At 34.5% G+C, this 12316-nt stretch overlaps 5 protein-coding genes across 5 annotated transcripts; 2 read left to right on the top strand and 3 right to left on the bottom strand.

The window, feature by feature from the left end:
• Positions 1 to 1080: 1080 nt before the first annotated feature.
• On the top strand, positions 1081 to 2349 carry HYPBUDRAFT_156639 (uncharacterized protein; the record flags this gene model as incomplete). Its single annotated transcript, XM_020222221.1, has 2 exons — positions 1081 to 1095; positions 1147 to 2349. 2 exons carry the CDS (start codon positions 1081 to 1083, stop codon positions 2347 to 2349), a joined length of 1218 nt encoding a protein of 405 aa, XP_020076991.1.
• Positions 2336 to 3520, bottom strand: HYPBUDRAFT_152657 (TFIIH complex serine/threonine-protein kinase subunit). The gene has a single exon (XM_020221130.1). The coding sequence runs from the start codon at positions 3459 to 3461 to the stop codon at positions 2400 to 2402; it is 1062 nt and encodes a 353-aa protein (XP_020076992.1). The 5' UTR covers positions 3462 to 3520; the 3' UTR covers positions 2336 to 2399.
• A 327-nt stretch (positions 3521 to 3847) lies between these two features.
• On the bottom strand, positions 3848 to 7204 carry HYPBUDRAFT_156641 (uncharacterized protein; the record flags this gene model as incomplete). Its single annotated transcript, XM_020222222.1, has 1 exon — positions 3848 to 7204. One exon carries the CDS (start codon positions 7202 to 7204, stop codon positions 3848 to 3850), a length of 3357 nt encoding a protein of 1118 aa, XP_020076993.1.
• Positions 7205 to 7996: 792 nt separating this feature from the next.
• CCT3 (chaperonin-containing T-complex subunit) lies at positions 7997 to 9656 on the bottom strand (the record flags this gene model as incomplete). The annotated part of the gene is made up of 1 exon (XM_020222733.1): positions 7997 to 9656. The coding sequence occupies one exon, from the start codon at positions 9654 to 9656 to the stop codon at positions 8073 to 8075; it is 1584 nt and encodes a 527-aa protein (XP_020076994.1). The 3' UTR covers positions 7997 to 8072.
• A 212-nt stretch (positions 9657 to 9868) lies between these two features.
• Positions 9869 to 12202, top strand: TIP20 (Tip20p; the record flags this gene model as incomplete). The annotated part of the gene is made up of 1 exon (XM_020218569.1): positions 9869 to 12202. The coding sequence occupies one exon, from the start codon at positions 9869 to 9871 to the stop codon at positions 12200 to 12202; it is 2334 nt and encodes a 777-aa protein (XP_020076995.1).
• Between the last annotated feature and the right edge of the window lie 114 nt (positions 12203 to 12316).

The raw sequence follows: 12316 nt of genomic DNA on the forward strand, positions 1-12316 counted from the left end.
AACCACTGGTGGCTTGCACAACAGGAATCCAGATACAAAATATCTTATCAGGATACAAAAAAACTACTTGGTAGTATTATTATATAGATTGGTATCATTAAGAGTGAAATAATATAATAAATAAACTAAAAATGAGCCAAATTAGAATAAATATATACCTGACTCGACTTAATGTAGTATATCTACGCTTCAGCCTATAAAGTAGAGACTACACCATAAAAGACTTGCTTGCCGTCTTTGCAGAAAACAGTACGGATTCTAAATCTACAAAGCAAACGCATTAGCTCCTCAGTTAGGTGTCTTATTGCCTTTCAGCCTTGATTTTGGCTTCTAAATTTAGGTTAAACTATAGAAATAAAGCTTAAGAGCTCTTTTTGTAACTCAGGATAATCACTGAAGAAAATTTAGGTGCAACCGAACCGGAGGTTAGATGCCTAGGTAAAGTATTATCTCTATGAACCTATCGCTATGTTCAGCCCAAGCAACCATAATGTACCGGTGTGATGGGTTCATCGAAGTTGTATAACTATTCAGCTGATACATTTAATTGCGACTTACCTACTAGTCCTGTGTGTTTCAAAAATATTCAAGAGAGTTCAAATGAAAAGTAATTGAGGAAGCAGTATCCAAACTGAAGAATTATTGATGGTGGATATAAAAGCTTGTTTAAGCAGCTCTTTTTTATTAAAGTCTGATGCCAGGTTACTTTTCCGGCTCTCAAGATTGTCTTTTACGACTCTTCCTTTTCTTCAGAAATTGATATCTTTGTTGTATATATAAATTCATAGAACAATGTTCTCTAAGAATTTGCATCCAATTATTATTTTTCCTTTTCACATAATTCCCACAGTGAAAGTTTGACTGGTCAATTTTTACCTAGTCATAGCAGTAAACCTACAAATACCGAGTAGAATTATAACAGCTTAAACCAGCTTAAGCAAGCTTTAATGCAAAACTGATATCAAGAACAGTCCGGTGGTTTTCAATTGTCGCAAAAAAAAAAAAGAATTCGCCAAACCGATTGAAAAATGAAAAAAAATAAAGACCTCTGATACTGAAACCACTGCCATAATATTAGCCATGCTCAAAAGGTATGTCTTATCCACACACCAGTATCTATCAAAATCAATTCCGAATCCAATTCAGCAATCCCGATCGTTCCAGATCTCGAGTGCAACAAAAGCAGATTTTTCTCATGTAGTTATAGGTGGAGGAATAGTTGGTACTGCTATCGGAGCAGAATTACAGTCAATTGAAGGAAATAACGTTCTTATAGCTGAAAAGAATGAACACTTGGGTATGGAAACCACATCTAGAAACTCAGAAGTAATACATGCGGGCATCTATTATCCTAAGGATTCGCTTAAGGGTCAACTTTGTATCAAAGGTAAGCAGAAAATTTATGAAGCATTTGAAAAAGGTGATTTCCAAGTGCCACTACAGAAATGTGGGAAGTGGGTAGTGGCTCAAAATGATTCAGAGAAGGAATATCTTGATAAAATGTACAATTTTGCAAAAGACTTGGATGTACCAGTGTCTTTCGTTCCAACGTCTTTAGGGAATGAAAAACTACCTTTAATCAGAGCCGAGTCGGCAATTTTAGAATCGCCAACGACTGGAATCATATCAGCTCATGACTACACTACATTCTTTCTCACTCAGTTTGAGCTCCATGAGGGTACCCTCGGGTTGAAGACGGAATTGGTTGACGTGCAGTACGATTCATCAACTCCATGTTATCGTTTAAACTTTAAAGAGTCTGACACTGGAAATTTTTTTGAAATTACTACCGATAATTTAATAAATTCTGCTGGACTATATGCTCAAAAGGTCGCTAATATGGTATTAACTCCTGATAGGCATTTTAAAAGTTACTTTAGTAAAGGAACTTATTTTTCATATTCTCCTATAGACCCAATTAAAACTAGTTCCATCACAGATAAATTGATCTACCCTTGTCCCAACCCCAATGCCTCATCCCTAGGTACTCATCTCACCTTTGACCTAGGCGGACAATTAAGGTTTGGCCCAGATGCTCAATGGTTAGACATTGAAAGTGCCGATGCCATAGATTACGCTGCAAACGATAAAAACTTGACTAAGGCATACGAAGCCATCGCAAGCTACTTCCCCAAGATCAAGTTAGAAGAATTATCTGCTTCTTATTCTGGTGTAAGACCAAAGCTTTACTCGAAAGAAGACAGTACTAAAAAATTTTCGGATTTTTACATAAAGGAAGAAGAAGGGTTTAAAGGGTTTGTGAACTTGATTGGGATCGAAAGTCCTGGATTGACTTCATCATGGGCTATAGCTGATTACGTAAAGAACATTTATCACGGTCTGTCATGATTAAATTTTAGAATAATATATACATCTATAGACATAGTTCAAGTAAATCTCTATAATTTACGTCTCTTTATTGAATTTTCGTTATCATTATTATTGGAGCCATTAGTACCACCTCCTTTCTTTGGTAAATCAATCGGTTCGGTTGGACTTGGGGATTCAGTGAAATATTCATGTAGTAATGCTTGAGTTGAATTACATCTTCTACTTGGATCCAACTGTGTCATGAGAATCAAAAAGTCCAAAGCTTTATCAGTAGCAGCAATAAATCTATTTCTAAGCTCTTGTCTAGATGGAGGTGGATAAACTCTCAATGCATTGTATAAAGGTAAATTGGATACATTTGGCCAGATTTGCTCAGTCGGCGTCCCCAAGGCCCTAAACGTTACGTCCATTTGATCCACATCATCCTTACCAGGTAAGTAAGGAGTTCTTAGCATTAGCTCTGCAAATATTATACCTACCGACCAAATGTCAACTGCTTCGGTATAGTGTTTGGCACCAAATAATAATTCTGGTGCTCTATACCATCTAGTCACCACATTTGACGTTAAATCTTCGTTGGCATTCCCTAAAGACCTGGCTAAACCAAAATCCGCTATTTTAAGTTCTCCATCTGGAGCTAGTAATAAATTATTTGGTTTCAAATCTCGATGTAATATAAAATTTCTGTGGCAGTGATGTAACCCTCTTAATGTCATTAGTATCCAAGACTTAATGTCTGACGTCTTGAAGACAACTGATTTATCCTTTATTAATACTTCTAAATCACACGGTAAGAACTCCAACACCAAATTTAAGTTATTAGTGGTCAGAAAAACATCAACTAGTTCGATAACATTCGGGTGTCTCAACTCTTGCAAGTATTTCACTTCTCTAATAGCAGACATATCAAGGCCATCCTTAAAAATCCCGGTCTTTATTTCTTTAATAGCAATATTCCGCTTGGTGGATACTTGTACTCCCAAGTAAACAACAGCGTATGTACCCTCCCCAACTTTCTTATCTTTAGAATAGTTCTGGACATTTAATGGAGTATCCGGCTTCGTGGCCATAGCAGTCGGGGTGCCGGTGGAAATCGACCCCGGTTGTCTCTCCACTTGAGCTGATGACATCTTGGAGACTTGAACTGGTTGATTATGCTTTATCAGATGCTTTAATTATTCTGCTTGAGCTCAACTTGTCGCAGAACCTTTCATTTTTTATTTTTCATTTTGATTTCACTTTTTTTTTCCTTTTGCACTAATTGAAAATTACTCTAATTACATTTTATTAAAAGCAAACGGTTTATTAAAAAGAATTAAGAAACTATGAAAAAAAGCATTGAAAACGAAAAGAATGGATTAATAGTTCGGTGCAGAAAACTGAACGTAAATGCAGAAAGTTCATGCTGGTATTGAGCTAAACTTATAAAGGATCAGTATAAAAAAAAAAAGTATAAGGTGTTAATAGATAAAATGCAAAGGCTAGGACTAGAGCTAGGTATATTTACCTGTCACGATTATATAGAGCTAACACATTCCCATTGCGCAAAGACGGTCCAACTACTGCCACTATCACCAATCACCAAACCGGTGTAAGTACCAACTTCCTGGCATTTGATGTTGACTTCATAAGTACCGTAAGACAATGGATCATCCTTGACCAATCTATAATGCTTACCAGAAGGAGATTTGACGATAAGTTTAAAATCTTGGTTCATCAAGCCCGATCCACTATTAAGGCCCTTTGATGGATGCTGTAAGACTTCAAAATTGTAGGAATTTTTCGCAACAATTTTATTAGTTTGAGGTTGTTTGATATACAAGTCATTATTTTGACTTTGGCTACTTGGAAACCTTGGAACAAATTTACCTGGTTTTGAAGTACCATTATGAGATAAAGGAATAACTACTGCTAATTCATGAATATTTTCAAAATGTTCTTGCAAGCCTTTAGGACCAGCGAAAACTTGTAATACCCCAATGGATTCTTTTTCAGGAAGAACTGCTTTGATTTTGGCAATTCTATCATTCTTCTTCCAGAAAACTTGACATAAACTTAATTCATTGGTCGTTAATTTAGCGGTTTTAACCAAAGTGAATAATTCAACGTCAGTTGGAATATCAATTTCGAATTCAAAAATTTCTAAATCTTTAAGCATAGTTAATGCTGTGTTAAAGTTTCTAATATGTAATCTGTTTCTATGGAATCCAGAGTACTGTCTTGGTAAATGGAAAGCAATACTGTGGTCAACAGGTGGGATTACGTGCTGTAAATCAATATTAGGAGGTATATGAGTGGATACTAAACACATAGGTTTTGTCAAGAAATAGTGTTCATTGAAATTAGGACTAGGGTTTTTCAAGTTGAACACTGAACCATTTTTAAAACAATATAAATCCATCATATAAATTCTACCTTCAACAGCGATAGATAACCAACAGTGATTAATCACGTACTGCTCAATATGATAGTATTCATTTGGTTTTTTCCAAAAACCTAATACAAGTTCCGAACGAATTCTCAAAGCATCTAAAATTTTCTTAAAAAGATAATTGAGTTGATAAATGGAAGCTTCACCTTTATATAAGACTTCAGCCAATTTTGGTTTGATTTGCATGATTTTATTTGGTTCTTCAATGATACGAAATTTACATAAATGCATTAATACGCATCTAATTTGATTAACTTTTGAAGAATTAAATTTAACACTGATATCAGTTATTAATTCATTGATATCAATTTTTGAATCAAATGCAGAAATGAACTTATCAGCTTTCTTGAATGAGACATTTTCAAAATCTGAAATAACTTGGTCAGCGTCATCGACTTGTTCCGTTGTTTCATTGACATTTGCTTCTCCGATATAGTCCAAAGGTTTGATGATAATTGAAGATTCTTCTCTGACAATACGTCTAGTTCTTAATTGCTTATCGTGTGTACTCAAAGAATTCATACGATTTAAATCTGTTTTCAAAGTGGCCCAGTCCATTTCATCGTCCATTCCAAGATAGTTATCTACACCTTTTCTCTTATTCAAGAATTTCTTAAAGAGACTAGGTTTTTTCTTATCTTCGAACATTGATTCCATGAGGCCTCTATCTGGCATTTGATCTCTAGCTTCGTCTTCATCGTCTTTATCTTCTTCATCTTCTTCATTCAAGGATAAGCCACGCATTTTATAATCAGCATTTTGTAATTGTTTATCTTGTTTATGTCTCATGAAAGAACCTGCACTAGTTGCACTTAATTCTGAAAGGTTTAAAACATCACTTTGCAATGATTTGATCGATTGTTTTAAATCTTCTGGGCTCATGTCTGAGATACCATATAAATCATCAGAATACTGTTGTCTAAGAGGAGATACTTCAAAATCATTCGGATCATAAGGCATTCTGGAACGACTCTTTTGATTGATGTTAGCAATAGGCTCATATCCATTACCAGCATTAATACCATAACCATGCTTTGGGGGAGGTGGAGGGGGCGGAGAAGCACCACGATATAAATTATTGTCAATTTCGTAAGTATCTTCATCAGTGACATAATTGGTCAATTTTTTACTTAAGTTTTCTCTTGATTGATTCTTCTTCGAAGATAATAAATCTTCACTTACATAACTGGATTCTCCTGAATGATCATAAATTGGGTCTGAATATTTTGGAATTGGAGGAGGGGGAGGAGTTGATTTTAAAGCAGTTTTCTTTCTTTTCTCTAATTGTTTAATTCTTTGATATTCTAATTCTATTCTTTGTTTAGCGAGTAAAAGATCTTCATACTCTGGATCATCTAGACCATCATCTACGATTTCTGGAGCAGTATCATAAATTGGATCATAGAATTTTTGGTAATGATTGGAATATTTTTGAGCATTTCTACGTTTTTGATTATGAGAAGCTTCAGGAGAGAAACTTTCAATTGTATTATTTTGAAAAACTGGTTGATACTTTGAAGGACTTTTTGAAGGACTTAACTCATTAACATCGGTATAAGAGTGTGATTTTTCTTGATAAGGAGGAGAATGTGGCATGAGTCCAGCAGGTGAATTAAATTCATAAGGGTTATTAGCATATTGATGATATTGAGAAATTGGTCTTTGTTTCATTTGTTTAGGTTTTTGTTTTGCATAAGTGTTATTATAGTGATAATCAGGAGTAACTGCTATTGAGTTACGATAATTGTCCTGCTGTTGACGGGTACGAATTTGTTGATCATACTGCTGTTTTTTCAAGAGTCTTTGTTGTTCCTGAAGTTGCTGTTGAAGTTGTTGTTGTTGTTGTTGTAACATTTTAATTTGAACTTTTTCTTTCTCTTTTTGGGCCTGGGCTGGAGTATGAACTTCGATTAAATCATCTTGAGTATTAATTTGTTGTTTTCTTGGTGATAAATTACTATTCGAACCCCTTAATTTTTGAGGCGAATAACCATTGGAAGATCTATTGATATGCCCAAAGCTATTATCAAAACTGTTATCATAACTATAATCATAATCTTCATATGAATTATTCAAATCCACATTATTAAGAGGATTGATTTTTTTATTTGGGAACTTTGACTTGTTATAGAATCCATTGGGAGTACCATTTTTACTTGACCTAAGTTCCTGGTCCTTAACTGGAGTATTTTGTTTAGAATTCAATTGAGAGATTGATCGACTTGAAGAAGATTGAGGAATTGAATCTTCAATTATCTCAACAAAGTCCTTTGGGAATATACCCTCTGCATTATTTCTTCTCAATTTTCCTTTCCACCAACTATCATCAACTATGGAGTAAACATCGACGATTTCATTTTCAACAAAACCCAAATCTTCTTCTTGTTCACCAGACCAAGAGTAGACGGTCTTTACCTTGAATGGGAGTGGGGGTAAAGACATCAATTATGCAGCTATTCAAACAGTATACTAAGTCACCAAACCTTATTGGCCTTATCTTTTCAATTTGTTCGTTTTGTTTTGGATATTAAAGGAAAATCCTCTTCAACAACGGATGCCCTTGGGATGATGACAAAGGCAAACGAAAAAATAAAAGGAATGAATAACAAAAACGAAAAAAAAAAAGATCACGAAGGTCTATTCAAGAATAGAAACTTTAATGCAATATGAGTTTGTTCACTTTGAACTTTTGTTGTTGTCTTGTCAAGACTAACAAAGTGAAAAACCAAAAAAAAAAAAAAAAAAAATTAAATATATATATATATATATTTAAAGCTTGAACAGGACGAACTTGAAGTTGTTGTTCAGATAAATGCAGATACCTGGATGAGTGCCTCTGAAGTGGATGGAGAAGAAGCAGAATGAAGATTAGCTGAACTTAAAACTGGACGATATCGATTAGATTTTTTGTCAATTCCACGAAGACAGAGATTGAACTTTCTGAGTTTCAGATTGCTTAATCGAATAGGCTGATCCTGGTTGAAATGAAAGGCTGTTCTTGTGTCCCCTAGTGTTTTTGTTATAGATTATCACTGTTAAAGTAATCGAGTAATTGGATTTTTCAAATCTACCAGCCCAGTTTGATGTTTTGATTTCACTGATGCTACTGCCGTTTTTGGAACAAACTTAAACATCTCTAAACTGACACCAAAAATAACAAAGAGCCGATTCTGTGTGGGTGTACGGAGTTTGTGTTTTCGGGCACGGCGATGGCATATTTCGGTATACAATGAAGGATATGAAGGGATATTATAGTAGGTATATAATTATATATATGTATAGAAAGAAGGGAGATGGAGAGAGAGAGAGATTATTGTTGTTGACGAACACCACTGACGATGTCGTCAACTCTTAATAAGAGACAGGCACTTTCGATACCGGTTTTAATGGATTGTTGTTTGATGACTTCTGGTTCCCAGACCCCGTATTGGTTCATGTCGACGACTTTACCTAAATCACCATCGATACCAAAAGTGTGTTCGCCATTAGCGTGTTTTGCTCTAAGTTGAGATAAGACCTTAATGGGGTTACCACCACAGTTTTGGATAAGAGTTCTTGGGATTACTTCAAAGGCATCGGCGACAGCTTGGTAAGGCCATTGAGCAACACCTTCGATGGTTTTAGCCTTTTCAGCCAATTTAACACTAACCGCCATTTCGGTGGCACCACCTCCTGGGGATAATGAAGGTTCAAACATGACATTTCTGGTGACTGCCATAGCATCGTGTAAGTTTCTTTCAATTTCATTTAAGATATCTTTGGAAGGACCTCTTAAGACCACAGTACAAGCTTGGGGGTCTTTACATTTGACTAAATAAGTGAAATATTCATCACCGATCAATTCGACTCTGAACTCACCACATCTAGTACCAATGTCGGATTCTTTCAAATCTTCGACTCTATTTACAATAGTAGCACCAGTAGCACGAGCAATTCTATTATTATCTGATTTTTTAACTCTTCTTAATGCAGTAACGCCACCTTTTAATAAATAATGTTGAGCCAAATCACTAACTCCCTTTTCGGTTAAAACTAAATCTGGTTTAAGTTCTAATAATTGATCACATAAAAGTTTAACTTGTTCTTCTTCAATTTGTAAAATTCTATTCCAATCTTCTTCTTTGGTAATTTCAATATTAGTTTGAGATTCTCCCTTTTTATATTCCAAAGGACAATCTAATAATATGATTCTTGGATTTTCTATATTTCTTTTCATTTTTGGGTGAGTAACATCTTTATTTAATAAAATACCATCTAAAACTTCACTATCAGTAATTTCTCCACCTGGAATTTTTTCAATTCTGACATATCTTTTTATATCGATTTCTTTATAATCGCCTTGCTCAATCATAACAGTTCTAACGGCTTTTAATGATAACTCACACATTTTTTGTGACCACTTATTAATATACTTAGTACCAATTGATGATTTAATTAATTTGATCATTGATTCTTCATTTTCAAGATCAACTTTAACTGAAACTTGATGAATTATTTCTAAGGCATCACTCAAAGCTTGTTTCAAAGCTTGGATGATGATAACTGGATGTATATTTTTTTCAATATATGGGAAAGTTTGTGCTAAAATTTCCCCTGCTAAAATAATAACGGTTGTAGTCCCATCTCCGACTTCTTCATCTTGAGTTCTACTCAATTCAATCATGGATTTGGCAGCTGGATGTGAAACATCAATCTCTCTCAAGATAGCGTGTCCGTCATTAGTTAATACTATACCACCCATTGGATCTAACAACATCTTCAACATAGCTTTTGGTCCTAAACATGTTCTAATGATATCAGCAACTGCTTTGGCTGCGGTGATATTAGATATCTGCGCTTGACGCCCAGTTTGCCTCTCGGTAGAGGTATTCATATATACAACTGGAGCTTGCATCTTGTTCAATCAACAGTTTGATGTTCTTTAATCAGCAAACCGTGTTTAGTAGTTTTTTTTTTTTTCACGTAAATCGAAATCATCAAAAGAGAGAAAAAAAGTGGACAAAAAATGAAAAATCGTTGATTCATGCACACTACTTCTTTCGCTTAGAACACTAGGCTACTTGTGTTTGCTAGAGAAGGTTGGTTATTGGTAAAGGGAAACACTTGATGGCGCATACACTTGATTATATGAACATTAATTTCACTTCGTTGGAAGATTTGGATACAATTGATTCTAAAATCAGCCAATTGGAAGTACAGAAAAGTCAGATTGGTAAGGCAGTGGATCAAAGATTACTGAATAGAAATGCCACTCCACAGCCGCAGGATATAGATGAAGAAACCGCTGTTTATGTTGGTAGTATAGTGAGTAGTATTAATGAGTTATTAGATGATCGCGGGAGTCTGACTGAAGTTAAGATCGAAAGAATCGATGGTCTAATCGAGCAACATGGGGAGCTCAAAGTTTTGAAGGATTTGAAGGTATTATTTGAAGGGAAGAAAACAGAAGAATTGACTGTTGGCTTGTTAGAAAAGGCAAGAGGTTTAGAGTCTGCAATTAAGTCACTCGATGCGAACCAACAGGATGATTTTGAAAAGATAAATCAGGATATAAAGGAATTGAAAGCAAATCAGTTATCTTCTGATTACGATGAGATCATCGAGAAATTATCCCTTGACTTTCTGAATAAGGTTGATGAACGGAGACTGAAACTTGCTGATGATTTAAATAAATTACTAACCAAAGTACATTGGTTAGCACCCAAATCTAAAAGTCAATCAATCCCAAATAGGGACTTGAAAGAAATTACTTCTTCTTTTCAAAAATTACTTGACTTGCAAATAATAGTTGGTAAACCAACTTATCCTGATTCATGGTGGGCATTAGAGGTGCTATTGCAGCCTTTTATAATCAGATTCAATTACCATTTCGATAATAAAAATAAGGAAACTAATAAACTCAGTAAACCAGAATGGGCATTCAATTTTTTTGAAGAGTTTCTCATTGAAGATATCTCATATATAGAATTGATCCTGGGAGGAATGTTGGAGAAATATGGAAGAGTGTCAACCTATGAGATTATAACAACCACATTAAAACCTGTCAGAGACAAGATATCTAAAATGGTCAGAATATTGAATGACAATATTTCTAAATGTCAGGATCAGGCGGATATATTTGAGAAGAGTGGTAGACTATTGGCCCATCTTATTTTTGAATTGAGTTCCTTTGATCAAAGATTAAGAAATCAATATAAATATAATCCATACATTGATGGATTTGATGAAGCCCCCTCCAAGAAATGGCTAGGATTGACTGGTGACATTTTAATCCATGACAAGAATGAGAAAGAGGCAGTTACAAATTGGCTTAATTTTGAATATGATTTGGCTAAGAAAAGATTTGATAGTGAAATCATTGGCTTGAGGGATGCATTTGATATCGATTTCGATCATCATGGCGATGAATCTAATACCTCAAAACACTCTTTAAAACCTACTTATTCGTCATACAATTTGGTAAAACTTTTCAATAATCTCACTAATCATTATAAAACACTTAGCATTGTCAAATTTCAATTAAGATACGTCTCACGAATTCAAATAAAATTGATTGACTTATACTTTGAACATATTATTAAAGAATTTAGAAAGTTTAGTGACACTTTCAATTCTAATAAAGTTTTGAACTTCATCCCTGGTGGATTAAAAGAATCTGACAAAACTGGGAATACAGATGTTTTAACTAATGGGCTCAATGGATTGAAAATTTTAACCGGATTGTTCTGTTCACTCAGATTTATCAGAGATTCTTTTGACGAATGGTCTGAGGAGCTAATCTTTGTTCAACTCTGGGATTCTTATGCAAAAATAAGTCACGATGAAGTTGGTAAAACTCTTTTCGATTTTCCAATTGAAGAAAATGACCATCTAATCAATAAACAGATTCAACAATATGAAGAGTTTTTCAGAAGAGAAATAAAGAACTCCTTGAAATCGTATGTTAATTCAACTCAATGGAACATTCCAGACTCTACAACATCTGCAGAACCTTCTGGTCAATTATCCACTTTAATCACCAATATTCCAAACTACATGGACTTCTTGAGAAAAAGCGTTTCTGACGTAGATTATTACCAAATCTCTAATAAAGTTGTTTCCATTCTTTGTACAATTTTACATGAATATATTGTCACCAATAATCAATTTTCAAAAATGGGGAGTGAACAATTGAAAACAGATTTCCAGTTTATTTCTGATAAGTTTCGGGATGATTTACTTCTCTACGAAACTAATGAAACTATTTATACCAATAGATCTCATAAGAGTTACATGAGATTGAAGGAATCAATTGACTTTTTACAAAACATTGATCCATCGGTTGCTAAAAGCTTGAGGCAAAACATGAATAAAGTACCTCAATTAAGATCTCAGTTCGACCATTATTTACAACATTTGAATGATCATGAGATCAACGATTTGATTTACCGTATAGTATAGTTTTATATATTGCATTGATAGTCGTCTTCAGTAATTGTAACCAATCCAAGATGAGTACGCGTGCGCGTCGCTTGAGCTCAAAAAAATTGACCGATCAGAAATTGAAAAAACGGT

Source organism: Hyphopichia burtonii (genome assembly GCF_001661395.1).
Source record: "Hyphopichia burtonii NRRL Y-1933 unplaced genomic scaffold HYPBUscaffold_3, whole genome shotgun sequence".
Classification (NCBI taxonomy): Eukaryota; Fungi; Ascomycota; class Pichiomycetes; order Serinales; family Debaryomycetaceae; genus Hyphopichia; species Hyphopichia burtonii.